Here is a 19,718-nt window from a genome sequence, read left to right as displayed (position 1 = left end):
CTGGCAGCTTCCAATCCTATAGACATGAATTCATGGCCATACTTTCAGCCCATGTAAATTAGCATATGGCCTTCCATTTCTGTGTAGCTATACCAGTTTATCCCAACTCAGGTGCAGGTCTTGAAAGGATTTCTTCCTCAAAGTGATTTTGTGCTCAAAACTGATGATGGAGAATGCAGGTAATTTTTGAAAAATATATTTTCCAAATACAGTTATTTGTATAGTATTGACAGTAGCGGCATCCCCATCCAAATACAGTTATTTGTATAGTATTGACAGTAGTGGCATCCCCATAAGATAAATGGGGTGACAAAGTCCATGCTTGATAACACTAAAGACATGACTTTTTTGCTAGCTTGTTTCTGTTTATTTGACAAAAATGTATCTGACAACCTGTGACTTTAGAATTTGTGTAACTTTCAAGTTGTTCATAGTATCCAGCAATTTATACTGGTAGCCAATGAGTGCTGGTGATCATCTCATTAATGAGTTTTTGTTCTATCTGTCTCATACAGAGATCAGTGGTTTACATCTTGTTTCAGTTTACATGGCTTCATGTCATGTTCTTGATACTCTCAGACAGACGCATCTCTTAGATAATGTTTTTTACTGGTATACCCAGATAAAAGTAGTGCCTTTTGAAAACACCAATTTCTACAAGCATGTCTAGGAAATTAGTAGTATCTACTGTTTGAGATTGTTTGTTTCTCTTTTTCGTGACAAATTTGGGTCCCAGGCGTTGGGGGATGTAGTAGTATTTGAAGTTGGAGTAGCGTTCTGCTAATTTACCTTTTATTGGACACCTGGATATAATTCACTTGAAAAAATGTAACAACAAAATACAGTTTCCTGAACTAACTATAGTTAGTGCAGACAAATGGCCATTCTCCAGTGTGATTCATCTCATCATCTTAAACTGGATGGCTGAAATAAGTGAGACTCATTCTATTCTAAAAGTACCTGTTTCTCTTAGTTTGCTAGAAAGTGGGGCAGCATCACTAAATCAGCCACAAGACTTACACGTTGTGGACTATGGTTTCTTAAGTCCCCTTGTGAGTCCCTGCAGTTTCAGACAATACAATCCCTCTAGTTGTACATCGCTGCTCTGCTCCATTGGTTATATCCATGTTGTTCCTCAGCTGCTAAGTTTATGTGAATCACCTTTTTTCTTGCTTCCTGGAGTGCAGCGGGAAGCAATTTTTAGAATAATGGGCACTAAAATTAGAAATAATTCAGTGACACTTTTATAGTAGCTGCACGCAGGAGTACTTGTTCTGTAGTAGTTTAACCTTCATAGTATCATAAAACAGCTGTAGAGCTGTTTCTGGTGTCAAGATGAAATAAATTTATAATAATGTTTAGTTACCACATTTCATGAGTCTTACAGAGAGCTATTTTTTGCCAGTAGCTTTTTTCGTGACTCCATAAGAAATCAGGACTGGGAGAACTGGCTTCAAACCAAAAGCCCCAGCTGATTTTTTTTGGGTATGGGGCTTTGTTTGGTTATTTTTTCACAGGAACATCGTGCATAGTTGATCTGGATTAATACCCAAAGTGCAGTATATTGACCCTTTTTTTCATTGTAGGCAGTTTTAATCTGTTCTAGCAAATGGGGGAGGAGAGGCGCTCTGGGTCTTGCATCATAGCCAACCTTATGAACCTGCTTGGTGTTGACGGTTCATTAATTGCTCTGGTATTTTAATTCCAAGTACCTTGTTAGCTGTTTTTGTGCCTTGATAGCTTGTTTTGTTAGATGCTTTTTGCCCCGAAGGCTCCAGCTTCAGGATTCGTGTGATTTAAGGCTAGCTGAGAATCCTTATTTAAGACAGTTCCTAGCTCTCATTGTGGAAGAGGGGTTTGAAATAGTAATCTGATGACACAGAAATGCTCAGAAACTGGTAAACAAATGGAATCAAAGCCATTTTTACTCTCGTGATTTTTGTTGCAGGGTGGGGATTCATTATGTCCTCTTTTTTTTTTTTTATTTTCTTGGTGCTTGGAATTGTCAATATTGCATTGTAATAAGCCTCTAAAGATGTTCTCTATTAATAGTATGACATCCAAACGGAAAGCTAAATATTTTCTCTTTCACACGGGCTTAAACCCAGGAAAACACCAGTTATTTGTGTACACTGATGGAACGGAATAAACAATCAGAAGATACTAAAACTGCTACAATGATCTGTGCATTTGTCATTTCAGGTAAAACCAGTGATTCCTAATCCCAAATGCTGTCTGGCCCAACCTGTGTTTTGCTGATCTTACTACCAGGTCAGAAGGTTTATGAAGCTCAACTGGTGCACAGAAAAATTACTTTTGGTGGGCTATTGAGAAGGACAGTTTAAATTCTTGGCAGCAAGAGATCTGGAAAGAGCTTCCCTTGATGCCTTTATTGCCTGGGGGACAGAATTCATAAGCACCTAGCTCCAGCCAATGAGGATCTGGAGAATGAAGAGGCTCTTTGCATCATAGCCTTTCTCTTTGCAGTGTCTTGAGCTTCCTCCTGAATCTTTCCTCTCAGAATAAGCAGCTTCCTGTGGTGTATGCTGGCATTCGTGGATCATGTTCCTGGGCACCTTAATCTCTCCCATGGATGGATGTGATCTAAAAGTTGATTAATAATTAGGAGGAGAAAGTCTGACAGAATTTTTATTCTGACTTGATCCTTCCACTCTCACTGCAGCCTGTATGTAAACGTGCCTCATCAGGCCATGCTTGCCCTTCTACATTCACACAGCTTGATGTGGACTCAGCTGAGCTGTGCAGGTTTCTTTGGGAAGCACTGCTGGCTTCATACCTCAGCAGCACATTGTCAAATACTCAAGACCAAAGTGGTGGTATCCCAGGCTCCCTCTAACCAGATTCAGATGTAAAATTGTAAAAGGCAGTTGTGATCACGTCAAATTAAAGAACAGTGTTTTATTGTTTTCACAGACCCAGAGTTTGTAAGGCCAGAAGAGGGTGTTCACATGACACTAATTTTAGATGGCGTGTGTGAGAGGCTTGTCTTCCCAGATATCTCCAAAGGGGAGGACAGGATTATAGTGAGGCTCCTGTACAGAATCCCCTTTGCTATAGAGGGAGTGTGGAAGACAGGCTTAAATCAAATTTGCGTCAGGAGGCAGTGTGAATGCCTTCCATTGGGATAAGCTAGTTCACTCTCTTGCATAACAGTACTAGTAGGATGTCCCTGGAATATTTATGGTTTGGAGTGGAGCACATCTTTTACAAAGACATGTGGTCCAATCGAAAAAATAAGGCAATTTCCAGACTCTCTAAAATAAACAGGAGATTCATCACATATAATAATGTTGTTCATGTCTTCCCTCCCTGTTTTTCTTTCCCTAGTAAATACAAACATATTTTTCCTGGCTCTTCTTATGCATTCCATTTTGTAATAAGGGTTTAAAGAAAAAAACAGAGTGACCACACTACTTCAAAAACAAGCACTGGATTTTTATGATTGTGCAGACTGTGTATTAAACATTTAATATCCTAGAAGAGGCCAGCATCTTGCAAATAAATGCCTTTCCAGCCCCCAAAACCTAAACTTAGTTCCAAAATCCATATTTAGACTTAACTGTAAGCAGTCTAGATACTGTATCTGCAGTGGTGTAAGATAGTGCATCTTTCAGCCTGTTGGCATTCAGGAGCATGGGCATTGCCAGTATTCACTTGCCGCCCAATACTTATCTCGGCTGGTGTCAGTCTGAACCCATACAGCCATGACTTCAGATGCTATTTAGTATTACTGTAGTAATCATGGAACAGTGTTTCTATCACAGAAGTTTCAGCCTATGGGTATGGCTCCATGAAGCTATGAATACTTGTTATGTATTGATCATTAAAAACAAATACAGAATGTGTTTTCATAGATCTGTAGAGAAAGATCTCGAATGTGTTTGCATAGATCTCATAGAGAAAGAACTAACCTGGCTTCTGGTGGCTTCCTACTGAGAGCAAGTATCAATAGTCTTCCATGTACCATGAATTCCAGAATAGATGAAGTTCTAGTTCACTTTTTATATAATGTCTCTTGAGAAAATTTCTGATTGTAATAGAAATAATAAACAGGTTGTTGCCCATCTTCCTTTAAAAGATGAGCTTTCTGCAGGGCTAAGTATTAGCCCAAGAGACATCCTTTACTGCTGGTAGCAACTGCACTGTCCTGGGACAGAAGATCATTCAGAGTCATGAGAAACGATCTGTGGGACCTGCGTACCTGTAACAGTTTTGCCACATTTAGCTATACCAGCATTAACGTAACTAAGGCAGTTAAGAAAACAAAAATACTATAAGCTGGCATAATTGTAATGGCGAACCATCCACTCCTGTGCTGCTCCTCCTTCTGTGGGAGTGGTTAGTTTAAAAAAACATAAAAAAGGCAAAGGGCCATTTGTTTGCTGGCAGTATGTCCTAGGTCACCCTATGTGTCTAAGCTGTAGAGGACTGCTGGCATCCTGGTGGTGTAGGCTCTAAGCCTGGTGGCTTAGCTCTTTGATTCGGTGCTTTTAGTCAGAGAATCATAGAATCATAGAATCGTTAGGGTTGGAAAGGACCTTAAGATCATCTAGTTCCAACCCCCCTGCCATGGGCAGGGACACCTTATGCTAAATCATATCACCCAAGGCCTCGTCCAGCCTGGTCTTGAACACTGCCAGGGATGGAGCAGTCACAACCTCCCTGGGCAACCCATTCCAGTGCCTCACCACCCTAACAGGAAAGAATTTCCTTCCTATATCCAATCTAAACTTCCCCTGTTTCAGTTTTAACCCGTTACCCCTTGTCCTGTCACTACAGTCCCTAATGAAGAGTCCCTCTCCAGCATCCCTATAGGCCCCCTTCAGATACTGGAAGGCTGCTATGAGGTCTCCACGCAGCCTTCTCTCCAGGCTGAACAGCCCCAACTTCCTCAGCCTGTCTTCATATTGGAGGTGCTCCAGTCCCCTGATCATCCTCGTGGCCCTTCTCTGGACTTGTTCCAACAGTTCCATGTCCTTTTTATGTTGAGGACACCAGAACTGTACACAATACTCCAGGTGAGGTCTCACAAGAGCAGAGTAGAGGGGCAGGATCACCTCCTTCGACCTGCTGGTCACGCTCCTTTTGATGCAGCCCAGGATACGGTTGGCTTTCTGGGCTGCAAGTGCACACTGCCGGCTCATGTTCATTTTCTCATCAACCAACACCCCCAAGTCCTTCTCCACAGGGCTGCTCTGAATCTCTTCTCTGCCCAACCTGTAGCTATGCCTGGGATTGCTCCAACCCAGGTGTAGGACCTTGCACTTGGCATGGTTAAACTTCATGAGGTTGGCATCAGCCCACCTCACAAGCGTGTCGAGGTCCCTCTGGATGGCATTCCTTCCCTCCAGTGTATCAACCAAACCACACAGCTTGGTGTCATTGGCAGACTTGCTGAGGGCGCACTCAATCCCAGTCCATGTCAGTGACAAAGATGTTGAACAAGACTGGTCCCAACACCAATCCCTGAGGGACACCACTCGTTACTGATCTCCAGCTGGACGGACATTGAGCCATTGACCACAACTCTTTGTGTGCGGCCATCCAGCCAGTTCTTTATCCACCGAGTGGTCCATCCATCAAATTGATGTCTCCCTAATTTAGAGACAAGGATGTCGTGTGAGACAGTATCGAACGCTTTACACAAGTCCAGGTAGATGACATCAACTGCTCTACCCCTGTCCATCAGTTCCGTAGCCCCAACATAGAAGGCCACCAGATTGGTCAGGCAGGATTTGCCCTTAGTGAAGCCATGCTGGCTGTCACCAAGCACCTTGTTGATTTTCATGTGCCTTAGCATGCCTTCCAGGAGAATCTGCTCCAAGATTTTGCCAGGCACAGAGGTGAGACTGACTGGTCTGTAATTCCCCAGGTCATCCATTTTCCCCTTCTTGAAAATGGGGGTTATATTTCCCTTTTTCCCAGTCGTCGGGAACTTCACCTGACTGCCATGATTTCTCAAATATGATGGCCAGCGGCTTCGCAACTTCATTCACCAGCTCCTTCAGGACCCATGGATGGATCTCATCAGCACCCATGGACTTGTGCATGTTCAGATTTTTAAGATGGTCTCAAACCAGTTCCTCTCCTACAGTGGGCGCAAGGTCTTCATTCTCACAGTCCCTGCATCTGCCTTCCAAGACTTGGGTGGTTTGGTCAGAGCCTTTGCCAGTGAAGACTGAGGCAAAGAAGTCATTCAGAACCTCAGCCTTCTCCAAATCCTGTGTAGCCAGTTCTCCTGAGAGCTTCCTGAGGGGACCTGCATTCTCCCTAGTCTGTTTTTTATTTGCTATGTACCTGTAGAATCCCTTCGTGTTATCTTTAATACCTCTAGCTAAGTTTAATTCTAACTGGGCCTTAGCTTTCCTAACCTGGTCCCTAGCTTCCCGAGCAACATCCCTATATTCTTCCCAGGCCGCCTGTCCTTGCTTCCACTTATTATAAGCCTCTTTTTTCCTTTGAATTTTCCTCAGGAGCTCCTTATCCATCCAAGGAGGTCTCCTGGCCCTCCTGCTGCACTTCCTTCTAGTTGGGATGCAACACTCCTGAGCTTGCAGCAGGCGATCCTTGAATATCAACCAAGAGTCTTGGGCCCCTCTGCCCTCTAGGGCTGTATCCCATGGAACCTTACTAAGCAGGTTCCTGAGTTTTGGGTCACTGGTGCTGACAAAATGGAAACTATCATCTTTGCAAAAATAAGTTCAAACAGTATAGCTGAAGACTTTGCTGCTGCTGTCACCCTTCCTATAGCTGTGGGTTTAACTTCAGAGTGGTTGGGAGTTGGCACTGAGTACGTGCAGCCTTGTATAAACTGGGGTTATTCCTGACTGTGTACTGGAAACTTAGCAAGATCTATTAGGAGCTGAAAATAATAGGCTATGATAAGGCCAGAAGAGCTGTCATGTTGCCAGAGGAGCTGGGACCTCATGCTATTCATGCATAGGTGGTGGATCAGCAGTGGATGGATGGATGGATGGATGGATGGATGGATGGATGGATGGATGGATGGATGGGTGGGTGGATGGATGGTATATCTTGCTGCAGGTCAGCATGGTGAGGCAGTGGCCTAGGAAAGCAACCCACCAGTGTGTTCACTGTGCTGTACTAAGGTCACGTTTCTGTATGGGTTTGATAAAAGAGGTGAGTTGAAATGAAGGCAAGAAGGAGATGTGTGCCTTGGTGGGGAAGGAGAAGGATTAGGATGAATGTGTTAGGAAAAGGGTAGAAAGAAGTGTGTCTTAGGTATTTATTTACTTTGGGGTCTTTTTCAATGAAGTTTTAACTTCTCATCTGTCAGTGGGGTGTCTGCCTCTGCGGGGGATTGCTACTTTTTCTGGCCTTTTCTTAGCCTTTTGCCATCTATGTTTCCTTTTCTTTTCCCTCCTGTTTCTTTTCATCTTCATCATCATCTTCCTGACTGCATTTCCAAAATCCTGATTTGTTCTGACCTCTTCCTCCAGTACCACTTGCCAGAAGGATAATCAGAGGAGAAAGTAACCTTTGTTGCTCAAAGTTGTTGCTAGGTTTTTTAGGTAAGTCCCTGTTAAGGTTTAGATAGCAGAATCAGTAACCCAGGGAGCTGCCTCTCCCAGTTATTGTTTTAGTCTCCTGAAGATGTTTCTGAATTCTTTCCTCCCCCACTGGAAACAAACTTTTCCTTTGTTTGAATGATCAATTTGCATCTGGTGTGTGATGGAATGTTTTGGCTTGATGTGTTCAGCAGAGCTGGGTGAAGGCTTCTCAGCCGTGTAGGCAAAGCAGCTCTATAAATACATTGATAACATTGCTCTATAAATAAGGACGTACGTGAGATGTCTTCTGCAATTAGGAGGAAAAATACAGGGGGAGAGATTTTGGCTTGGTGTCCCTACTGTTGTGGGGAAGATGTGCCTTTATGAAAGCACCAGAGCTTCCCTTTTTCCACATCAGGGTCCATAGCTTCCAGCCTGGCTTTCTAGAGCTCTGGAAAAGGGAATAGGGGCATTGGAGTTTATGGTCACTCTGCCATGTCTGGTTATGGGTGCTCTAGACAGCTGCTTACTTTGCCAGTAGCTGGATCTGCTCTTGCTCTTGATTTCCTTCATGATGTTGAACAATGCTAGTTCAGGATGGCCCAGGAATACAAATGCAAGAGCACTGGTAAGCCCATAGGAGCTTCATGTATAAGTGAAGTGTTTGTATCCTGAGAATGTCTGTGTCTGAGTGGGTACAGAGGGAGTGATTTTCCAGTTTCGTTAAGCATTTGTATTTTTAAGTGTCATATTATGCAAGAACCTGTCATCACTCTTTGTGTCATAGGCTCTCCAGAAATGTTTTCCATGTGCCCGATTGATGCTCTCACACCCCCTTTCTTCCTTGTTTCACAAAAAAATGTATTAATTCTCCTTTGCCTTCTCAGGCTGTCAGCACCCTGACACTGGTTCAGGTCTTCTTCCTTCTTTCCTAGGACTGAGAATAAACAATATACAGCCAAACTTTTGCATAGAAGTCAAATAACTCGAAAAATACGGTTTTCTGAAGAAGTCCAGCAGATTAATAGGTTGGTCTAGCAACCTGATTTTAAAACCGTGTTTATAAAGCACCCTCATGCAGGATGGAGAGGAAGAAAAAGGATAGAAAGAACCATTGATGGTTCGCTGATCCATTTATGTGTTGTGGTACGTGGTTTATTGAGACTTTTTCTGATTTGCAGAGGGCATGGCTGAATTCCAGCCGTTGCCATGCAGGTGTTTGCTGGCCCATTCGACTTCGTTCCTTCTATGTCAGCTCTCTTGCCGTCGGCGCGTCTCCCCACACACCGCCCGGTCCCGGTGCCGCCGGGGAAGGGGCGGGGCAGGGCGGGCGCCCGGCTCCCTGGCGGTTACTGGCGGAGCAGTGCCATCTGCCGAGAGAGAGAAGCACAGACCGGGGACGACTGCGCTCCGCGGGCGCCCCTGCTCTAAGACTGGTACATGTTCCTTGTGCTGTGTGTACCTGAGGTTTGGTATTCCAGCTCAGTTTTCACGATTACCAGTATTTTTAAACCAAAAAGTTCCTGCCTGGTGCTGTGATTCAGATCTGCTACAAGGAGCCACTCAGCTGATGACAAATAATCATCTGCTCTGTTCTTTGTCTCTTACTGACAAAGCAGCCGCATGTTAGTTGAGAGATAATTTTCTCTTTGCAATCAAATGTATTTTTTAAATTGAATTTAGAGAATGGAATCTTTCTGCTTGGTTAAAGGATAAATAAGGTGCTCAGTGGTGGCCAGGGCAGTAAGAAAAATGCAATCAGGATCCAATGTGGTGAAGGAAATAAGGCAGCAACTTCTCCAGTAAGGCAGGTGTTTCATGAGCTGAGAGGGGATACAAGGCCCCACTGAGATCTCAGTGATATGTTTTCTGACTTTGTTCCTTACAGTGTAATCTTCACTCTGTAGTGGGGGCTGAGAAGAGTAGGCTATATTTCCAGGGCCATGCTTGATAATGTGTTCAAGTCGCAAAAGCTGTAAATCATAGATTCACAGAATAGTTTGCATTGGAAGGGATCTTAAAGATAATCCAGTTCCACACCCCCTGCCATGGGCAGGGACACCTTCCAGTAGACCAGGTTGCTCAAAGCCCCATCCAGCCTGGCCTTGAACATTTTCAGGGATGGGGCATCCACAGTGCTTCTGTTGTGTGGCCAGCAAAGCTGATTCTTTCTGCTGCAGCTTCCTGGGTATTTCCATTTTGTTTTAATGCTGTTTTCACTTTGATGAAAATATTGCTATTTATCTGCTATGTAGAACGTGACGTTTATTTTTTAAACTACCTGTTTGTCACAAGGCAGAGTGTCCCCGGGCTCAACTTCATGTGTTCCATACTGGGGAGACAGGGGGGTACCTGATGAGGGCTGGAAGCCAGGGCTGGTCTGCTCCCTCTCTCCTTGCCCTCCGCCTCGCACAAAGCCTCCCGTGTCCCTTTTGCTGTGCAGGGCACTCACAGCCCCACCAGCGAGGAGAAGGACACCCGGTTGATCCTGGTTTGCGCCCCACAGCAGAGTGAGGATCTGCCCGCGGGCAGCGGTGGGCATCGAGGGGCTGCTACCTCGTTTAAGGCACGAGTGACTTTAATCGTTTCTTACTCTGTGTGGGCTTGGTAACGCAAACCTGTCACGGGAGAGAGCAGAGCACTTGCTCCTGTGGCACCGTCTGTCACCACCTATCCCTTGCAGACTCTGGCATCCCTCTGCCAAAAATACAGCCCCAGCTGATGCCGCAAGCTCTTTTGAACATCACACACACACGCTGAGGCAGAGCGGTCCGGGCCGTCTTTCTCCTGGGTTCTTCTACTCCTCAGGAGGAGCGGGAGGGGCGGCGGGGACCGGGCTGGAGCGGCGCCGCTGTCCGTGGTCCTGAACAGCCGTTCCCGTCGCCCAGTGAGGCCCGCTCCGGCCCATGGACGCGCTGCGAGGTCCCTGATCCCAGCAGCACGGGAAGGGGACCGGGCTTTGCGCTTCCCCCCACCCCTGCGCAACCTTGCGAGGGACTCTCCGGATACGTGTCCTCGCACCGAGGGAAAAGGTGGTTCTAGACAGGCGGACAAAGTAATCCTCACTCCCACTACTTCCTGAAAAAACACCCAACCAAACGTTAACAAGAGGCAGGGTTTGCAGTTTGTTTTTTCCACTCTTCCTGCAGGCTACTGCTACATCTGGGTAGAGGTCACTGAAATGCTCTCAGAACCACAGATCTATACTGCAAGCAGGACACGAATGTGTCCGGGTAGCCTGTTTCACAGAGGAGATGTAGCTAGAGCTGAGCATAAGAAGCACCTAGGGAAGTGAGTGAGGGTTAAACTGGCATGATTAGGGTGACACAAAATTAAATGGGAGCCCATGGACTGCATACTGTCTCTCTTTATGATTTGCAAATTAGAATGGAAATTAAAAAGCTTGAACACAGAGATCCCCACGCCTCCCAGACACGCACAACTGAGCAAAAGATTGTCTGCAACTGTCTTTCATTAAGTGGTGTCAGGCTTTCCTTCCCCTGACCTTCACCAGTTGTTTATAGGAGGTCTTTCGATCTCCCTTGGAGAGCAGGGTCACGGAGATGCAGGGGACCAAGCCAGAACAGGCCCGAGATCAGCTCTAGGCTGCCAAGGCCAGGCAGTAACAGGAGAGTCCTTGCATCCAGCCCTCCCCTACAAGGCAGGTCATGACCTGGGGAGTGCTTAAGCCCCTGCTTTGCTCCAGACTGACAGCCACCTCAGTTACCCCAAGCACAGGTGGGACATGGTCTTTGTATTACAGGTAGTGCTCTTACTGTGATGGGAACTGAAAAGGGGTCCTGCAGGCTGGGCTGGAACCCCCAGGACCACAGGGGTGGCAAGGAAGCACCAGTAATGTGAGAGCCCCAGTGTTGTGGGAAGGAGGCATCCGGGCACAGAGCTGGAAGGAGAGCTGCCTGGAGGCAGGACTGGGTTGGCCAGCCTAGCTCACCTCGGGGACAGAGAGAAAATCTTTCTTTAGGGGGTGAGGTGTGTGGGTGTGAATTTGGCCACTCTTTTCTATGTGTCCTTCCCCCCAGCCGTTCTGGTGCATCCCGCCAGCTTCTTCCCCCTTGCAGCCCTTAGGCTGCAGTGGGCAACTGGGTGAGGGTGGGGGGCTCCTCTGGGGCCCCTCCGGGTCCCGACTGTGTCCCAGGCAGCCGGCCCGGCCCTGCAGCTTCACCTGGGCACCCCCGGATCTCTGGGGTGGCCCCATCCCCATCCGCCTGTGAACATGCACGGGGGGAGAGGCAGTGTTTGCTCTTCGCACTGGTTTCACCGATACGATCGTTATTTTCTGTACCGTCTGGAAGGGCTGAAGTTTCCCTTGATGGTCTCAACTGCCCGCCCCGCAAATCAATTAAACCCAGTGCCGGCAACCACCCCCGATCAAGATAAAGGAGAGGCCACATGGCAAACAGACAAACAACCCAACCCCAAACAAACAGGCGCCCCCGCCACTCCCAGTCCCCCTCCGCGCCCCCCCCCCCCCGCCTCGGTGAGGAGCACCCGGGAACGCCCCGAAACCTGCAGCGCCCCGCGGGAAAACCGGCTTCTCTTCACTCTCCCGGGGAGCGGCTCCGGACACCCCAGGACTCCCCCCGCCTGCCCCCCACAGCCGCTGCCCCGCATCCCCCGGGGCTCCCTGAGCGGAATGAGGCCGGCGGGAGCCGCCTCCCGGACGGCGGGGTAGGGGGGCTCCGCGGGGTCGGCCCCAGGGCTTTCCCGTCCCCCCTCCGAGGTTCGGGCTCTGCTTGGGTTGTCCTCGGGGCTGGCTTCGAAACGGGACGTGCCCGCCTGCCCTGGCCGCGCTCCCAGCCCACTCCACCATCTAGCTCTTTAAAGAACCACTAATTTATCGTGTTTTCCTAATTACGTTTTATTTAGCTGTTCATGAGCGATTCGGTGTTCCAGTGACTAGGGCTACTCCTGCTCTGCTTTCCTTTCTCTCCCTCCCCCTCTTCCCTCGCTTTGATGTCCTTTTTCATATTATACAAACAAGATCAAAAGCTGCTTTTACCACCTCCGCCCACCTCATACAATATTTGTTAGGGGAGAAAGTGTGCTTCGGGTCAAACCACTGCCTGTTAAAGAGAGAGCTGCTACCCAGTTGAAACTGGGGGGGGGGGGGGGGGGGGGGGGGGGGGGGGGGGGCACGATAGCAAGTACACGAACTTTAAAGTGAGCCCTATTACCACGTTAAAGGTCTGATCGTGTCAGGTATAATACCGAAGGAAAATGTTATGTCGGACAAAATGCTTATATTTCCCTGCAGTATTAATGAGAAGCTTGCCCCGGGCTATTTCCCCATCTCAGAGGGCAGCAGATGCAGGAAGTCCTTGGGGAGCAGATCTTTGAAATTTCATCAGCATTCATGGGTGACCTAGCCTTTTCAAGCACAATGATAGACATGATAAATCATCTTTACAACGAATTCTAATTATCCTTTATGTGGCTGAGTTGCCTCTTGAAAAGCAAAAATCTAAGAGTTTTCCATATTGCTTCCAGATTTCTGCAAGGGTGTCAAAAGTCTTGTGGCATCCTCCTTCCCCCATGTGGAGCGCATTGCGTGACATTAGCCCTAAACCTGTGAGTGTGCAGGATTCAAACTATTAAGTTATACGCTTGCCTGTATTGAACTAAATTTAATTCTTTTCCTCTCTTACCCAGTGAAATTATGTGGTGGAGTGTAAGATAGGATTAGAAGTGTATCATTATAGCAATTAATACTATAATGCCTCCATGATTAGTGTGCTACATTGAATTTCATGGATTTTTGCTCACTGTTGCCTAGATTTCCCTTGGGTCCTCTAGCCCAAACCATTGTATTCTTAGTAAATTAAATGTGAAATCACAGCAATATATCTAATAAATCCACTATCACCTGTATAGTGCATTAATAAAGGAGTCCACTGCAACCTGTATGACATCACCTTGCAGCCTGGGAGGCACACACTGAAAGGCCTTTTCCTCCAAGGAGATGGAAGCTGCCTGCTGTGTCACTGCTTTCTTGCTCAACTTTCTCTGCTTTGCAGAGCAGGCCCAGGGAAGCAGAACTGTGAGAGCCCAGCACCGTTCACTCCAATGCAGAGCATGGTGGGGATGGATGTAGGCTTTGGCTCACAGCAAGAATGTCTTGCTCTGTGGTTACAGAGTGCATTGCACAGAGTGCATTTGTGGAACAGAATGCATTGCAATGCAGCAACCCTCCTCCCCTGCTTGGGGACTTGGATTAAATCCCCTGTCCCTTGCTCGCTCCCCCACCCAGGAAGGTTCAAGCCTTGCCCAGCTCCTCTCGGCGAGTAGCAGGGAGTCTTTAAAGAGGAGCCTGTTTGAAGTGGCCCTGATGGAAATGGGGTTATTTCAGAGGTATAGTAATGGCTGTCTGGTTATCTGCAGCCAGGGCTCTGTGGCGGGGAGATAAGATATTTATTAAGACACCCGTTTTAATGCTTGGGGATCAGTTTCTGAGGGCCCAAGAAAAATGGACTTTATCTAGTCCATGATTATGTACAGTCCCTCTGTTGATGTCTTACTTTAGTTTAGACACCATGATACAAGGTAATAACTTTCCCTTCAGCTCGTTTATCGGCAAGACACCTGAGAGCAGTGGGGTAGGGAGATATTTGCTTTAATTGGGTGACTGAAGAGAGACTCTACAGGATTAGTGGTGAGGTTGGGGTTGCACAGGGACCTTTTGCTCTGTGCCTGACATTCAGGGATATTTTAGACCCAGACCTTCCCAAGGTCTTTGCGAAGAGCCAGGGAAGGGGCAAACTGTGGTGGGGAAGGGCGATGTGGTAGCCTAGAGGTGGCCTGGGGGGCTGGGATGAGCCAGGCTCTTCTTGGGGCCAGACCAGCGTGGTGTGAGTGCTTAAACGTGGGTTGGGCTGAAGATACGGGAGATGGGGCAGAGTCCTCAGGCCTCCTCCAAACTGGGAAACAAGCTTCCCTGGCCTGTCCATGTTTGTCTCTGCCTTTGGATGTTTCCAAGCCTCTTTGCCCAGTGCATGGGAAATGACATTTCATGCTTTGGGTTCTGGTGACGGGCACTGTTCTACCTCATGCTAAGCATGTGGGCTGAGAGCCTGTGTGGGACACTTTACCTGGACAGCTGAAGTCCACACCACCATTTTGCTTGAATTGCTTTTCCTTCTGCCCTCCTCTTCACCCTCTCCTTCCCACTCTCTTAGTAAAGTGGCACCTTCCAAGCACAGGGATCTTCTGGTGAAGGGCAATGTCCTACTTGTGCAGGGGAGGGTGCTGGAAGACTTTGCATGCATAATGGTGCACAGCGAGACAGGATGCTGGGATGGGCCTTGGATGAGTGACAGGATAAGTCTGTGACAGGATGAGTCTGTGCAAGGTGGCACAGGGGCCGGGTCCTTGCATCCTCCACTCCCAGGTAGGTTCAGGAACCAGCTCACATATTGGTACATCTCTGGACTGAGATGCCTACATCAGTAAGGGATGCAGTAAGGAGTCAAAAAAATCCTTACACCTTTGATGTATCTCACCATTCCCATCCTTCTTTCCTCCCTCCAGCAACCCTCCTGTGCCCTGCCTGTGACACCTGTATTCCACCACCATCATACAGAGCCACTTCTTAATGCACCTCTGTCCTCTAACACATAGGCTCATCATTAGCTGGAAGCCCAGGTGACCTGGTAAATTCAGAATAAAGATAAGCTATGGTGGCCTTTTGTGGGCACAGAGACTTAAGACCTCCCCTTCCTCTTCCTTTTCCCCTTCCCCCTTCTCTTCCCTTTTCTATTCCTCTTCCCCTACCCCTTCCCCCTCACTCCCTCCCTCCCCCGCCCCTCAGTTCCACCCGACGTGCCGGTCGCGGCCGGCCAGCGGGGCAGGACCTCGGCCCAGCCCGGGGCGCGGTTGCAGAGGGGAGAGCGGGACCGGCGGCGGCGTCGCTCCCCGTATCCACCCCGCCACAGCAGCTCCCGGTGCTGGCCGGGGCGACGGGTGCGGAGCCCGCGGGCGGTCGCTCTGCCCCGTGGAGCCCAGCTAAACCTATTGTTCAACTCCCTTCCACGGCGGGCGTTGCCAAGCGAGACAACGCTTTTGTCCGGGGGTGCGAAGTGTTTGTTCAGTGGGAAAGTGCCCGGGAGGGGGTTAGCTCTCTGCCCAGAATCCCCGGGGAGCCCGATTCATGCCGCCCGCCCCGACGGGACGGGCCGCGCCTCGGCGGACGGCCCAGAGCCGAGGCTGGGACACGCGTGAGGATACGCAGCGCGGGGGGGGGGGGGGGGGGGCTGCCTCTCCCTGAGGCCCTCCTCGGAGAGGAAGAACTCGCTCCTTCCCCGCAGCCCTCACCCACCGCAAATAAAATTAAGCAGGGGGGAAAAAGAGGGGGAAGATTTTCAGTGGAGTGAAAGGCCGGATCCCTTCCGGAAAGTGCTTCACTTCTGCTCCGTCAAGCTTTGTGGTTTTTGTTTTTTTCCTTTTTTTCTTGTTTCTTTCCTATTCTTTTTGTTTCCTTCCCCCCTCCACCCTTATTCTCCTTGTGCGTGTCTTTTTACCCCCTTAAACTGACTTCACTGGCAGCTTTTCCCTCCTTGTGCTCACCCCGGAGGAGGAGGAGGAGGAGAAGGAGGAGGGAAAAAAAAAAACCACCAACCCAGCCACTAAACCCACCCAGCAGTGGATGAGGGGAGGCAGGAGGCTCGCAGGGCGGGCTCCTGGCCAGCGGGCGGTGGGAGCCCCCTCGCTTGGCGAGCTGATGGCCGGCGGCGGGGGAGTAGGGCGCTGCCGGCCCCGCTCACTCAGAGCACCGGCGGCCCCGGCCTCGGCGCCGGGTGGGCGCTGAGCGGGGCCCGCACCGCGCCCGCTCGTCAGGCAAGGTGCGCTAGAGGGGGGGTAAAACGGGAGGGATAGCAGCGGGGAGAGGCGGAGAAAGGCGGGAGGCTGGTGGGTCTGCCCGGCTGCTGGCTACCTCACCCCGGCAGCGCGCATCCCGGCGGGTGACGGAGTAAGTCACCCGCGTCTGGCTTCTTTTCTTGTTTTTCCTTCTTTTTTTAAGAGGTGGGAGGTGTTTGCTATTTTATTCTTTTTTTTCTTTTCTTTTTTTTTTTCCTTTTTTCTTCTCCCCCCTCCCCCCCGCTTGTTTATACAAATACATCGCCTCCGCTCAGGGAGCCGGATATTTCCAACCCCAAACTATGGCTTTTCAAAAATCGCCCGATGCCTCCAACGCCACGAGGAAAAACCCCAGCCTCCTGGAGATAGGAGCCTTGTGCTTGGACTCGGAGATCATCTTCGGCTTCACCAGCCACCTCCTGCGGCGGAAAGCCAAGGTAACGGGACCTTGCCCAGCCCCGGGGGACTGGGAATCAGGAGGGGGCTGGGGATCGGGAGGGCGCCGGGGGGCCCCGCTGCCTGCCCTGCCCCGAGCCGGCTCACGGGAAGGGGGTAGCCAACTTGGCGGTGCGAAGTTGGCGGCAGTGCCGGGGCGGGTTTCAGCACCACGAACAGTCCTGGCGGCTCCACCGAGAGGGCGGCGCGGGGGGACCGCGCTGCAGGCCCGCTCCTGGGGCTCCTCCGCGCACGGCGGCGCCCTGCGTGTCTCTGGCCTCGAGCGGGGCGTGGGAGCACCGTGTCTCGCTGTTTCCAAGAGGGAAAACGAGGAGGTTCAGGCGAGCAGCGCTGCTTAGCCCCAGTGCTGGCTGAAGAGCACAGCCCCTCGGCCCCCGCCCCATCCAGCCTGACCAGGGGACGCTGGAGCGTTGTGCTGCTGTTATTCGGACACATGAAGAGTCCCAAGCGGGAGGGAGAAGGGAGCCGTCCGCGACGTCCGGTGCCGGTGTCTGTGCCAGTCCCAGTCCCTGCTGGTCCCGGAGAGGGGCACGGGGCAGCCTCCGGGTGACAGCCTGCTCTCCCCCGTCCGTCCTCTTCACCTCCCAACCAAAACTTTTGTCGGTCTCTATGCGGGCAGCCCGGGCAGGCGGGGCAGCTGCCACAGCGTCTGGGGTTCTGCCGTCGGTGCGGGCCCCCTCAGGGCAGTGCCGGAGAGCGCATGGCTCCGGCTCTCCTTGGGGCATCCACCCATTCTGGGGTAAGGGGGCGCCTTGGACACGTTCTCGGGAGAGCCAGGGTAGCTGGAGCTGCTGGGGAAGGTGCCTCTTGGAGGAGGGGTAATTTATTCCCCTCCACATATGTTTTCCCCACTCTTTGTGCTCGGCGCTTCTCACATCCTCGCAGACCCCACCCCGTGTTCGAGAGCCACCAGCACCTACCCTCGCGGTGGCGGGCAAGGAGACCAGGAGCCGTGACTGGCATCGCTGGGGGAAGCCCCCGCCGCCGCCATCTCCCGCCGCGGCTCTCACGCGAGGTGCCGGGTCCGGCTCCGGGTCTGTCCTGGGTGGGACTGGGAGCTCCCGTGTGCAGCCGCACGGCGGCGCCGGCAGGTGGTGCTCTGGTCACAGGCACGGGGCGGTGGTACCGGGCTGCGGTGCCCGGGCAAGTCTCGGCTCGGCCCCTGCCCACAGCCACCAGGCCGAGGCAACGGGACAGGGCAGTGAGGGGGCACTGGGACACAGTGGCTCACGTTCCTCTCTCTGGTGACACAACCAGGAAAAAGAAGTGCTAAATGTAGGAGCCGCAGCGGCAGCCAAGTAGACAATTAGCTGCGAGCGTTAATTTTCATCTGTCAAGTCAATTTTCGCATGTAGGAACATCCCATCACGCCCACCGAGCGGCTGGGGAGTCGGCCGACCCCCGGGGTGGCTGAGCCCCGAGGCACCGCGCATCTGCCCGCGAAGGGGCGTACGGTGCCTCCAGCTCTACGCCGGAGAGCGTCGGCCGCGGGAGCGGACCCCGCCCGTCCCCTGGACCCCATTTGCAACTGCTCTACACCCACCGGGCCCGCGCGAAGGGCCGATGCTTGCGCGGCTTTCCGACCCGCAACGCTCCGCAGTGGGACCGGTACCCGCAGCTCGGCCCTTTTATTCCTCACTCTCCGGGAACGTGGGTGCTGGAGCTTGAAGGAGAAACTGCAGGAGTGTCCGCGCTTTAGTCACACCGGCTTGGGACTGTCAGGGTCACTATGAAATGGCACTTCCCCGCCCCGCAACCCCAAACCTAAGCCCCAGCCTGTCTTTGCCGAGCCCCCCCACCCCCGCTCACCCCACCCCACCCCGCCGCCCCCGCCCAGCCCCTCCTCCCTGCCCTACACTTTTCCAGCTTTTTTTGCCGACGTGCTCCGCGTCCTTCCCCGTGCCGCCGTGTGGAGCTCACTCCGCCTCCCTCTGCCAACCCAAACTTCTCTCCCTCCTCAACATGGGAGGCAACATCACCTAGAGCCGCAGTCTGGACTGCGGGGAACCAGCGAACTCACTGTTGGCACCTCCGCCCGCCGTCCGACCATGGGTGCTGCGGGCCGCTCGCTCCTCTGGGCACTTCACCGCCCGCTCTAGCGGAGCGGGGCAGGGGCGCATCCCCCGCTACCATGATCACGGCTGCTGGCAGGAAGGGTCTGGGCCTTGAGCCCCGGGCGCCGGGGGTAAGTTGTTACAGCACTCCCCTTCCCTACTTTAGGCCTCCTTTTTTTTTTCCTTTACTTTCCTTTTTCACCCCCCCCCCCCCCCCCCCCCCCCTTTCTTTTCCCCCGCGAGGAGACTGGGAGTCGCGTTGCCTCCGCGATCCGCGGTGCTGAGCTCTGTTCTCTCCGCAGGTAGCGGAGGGGAGCACAGTCCGAGAGCTTTCCCCGCGGAAGAGGCCGCCGGCCGCCGCCGAGGAGGAGCGCTGCGCCAGCCGCCCCGCGCCCGAGGGAGCTGGGGCCGCCGCGGGGGTAGAGCCGCGGCCGCTGGAGCGAGCGGCGGCCGGGGTCTGGTGCCGGAGCTGCCAGGCCCAGCTAGCCGAGCTGAGGAGGCAGGCGGCGCGGCTGGCCGCCGGCGGCTGCCCGCCCAACGCCCCACCGGTAAGTGCGCCTGGGCCGTCCGACCACCGCTGAACGCTCGCGGGAGGTGGTGATGGGGGACACGGGGGCCTGGTCCCCAGCCCCGGTGGGATCAGGTGTGTACCCCCGCGGGTCTGGGAGGACAGCGTGATGGCAAAGACGGTGATTTCCAACCCATGAGGGTTCTTCAAAAGTTCAAAGATTTCTGGTAAAGGGAACCCGTGCGGCTGAGCGCTCGCTCTCTGCTACAGCCAGAAACAGTTAAAAGCCCAAGAATA

At 51.5% G+C, this 19,718-nt stretch overlaps 1 protein-coding gene across 2 annotated transcripts in view; it reads left to right on the top strand.

The window, feature by feature from the left end:
* Nucleotides 1-18,965: 18,965 nt before the first annotated feature.
* KIF26A (kinesin family member 26A) overlaps nucleotides 18,966-19,718 on the top strand; it is a 109,279-nt gene continuing 108,526 nt past the window's right edge. For both annotated transcript variants that reach the window (XM_057425000.1, XM_057424999.1), the window contains exons 1-2: nucleotides 18,966-19,044; nucleotides 19,216-19,461. In XM_057425000.1, coding sequence (XP_057280983.1) covers nucleotides 18,991-19,044; nucleotides 19,216-19,461 — 300 coding nt within the window. In that variant the 5' untranslated portion in view covers nucleotides 18,966-18,990. The remainder of the gene's footprint in view (nucleotides 19,045-19,215; nucleotides 19,462-19,718) is intronic.

Source organism: Pezoporus wallicus, unplaced genomic scaffold (genome assembly GCF_028554395.1).
Source record: "Pezoporus wallicus isolate ANWC-B61680 ecotype Strahan unplaced genomic scaffold, APGP_CSIRO_Pwel_v1 contig_7910, whole genome shotgun sequence".
Classification (NCBI taxonomy): Eukaryota; Metazoa; Chordata; class Aves; order Psittaciformes; family Psittacidae; genus Pezoporus; species Pezoporus wallicus.
The sequence above is the reverse complement of the archived record's forward strand: the minus strand, read 5'-3'. Positions and strand labels throughout refer to the sequence as shown.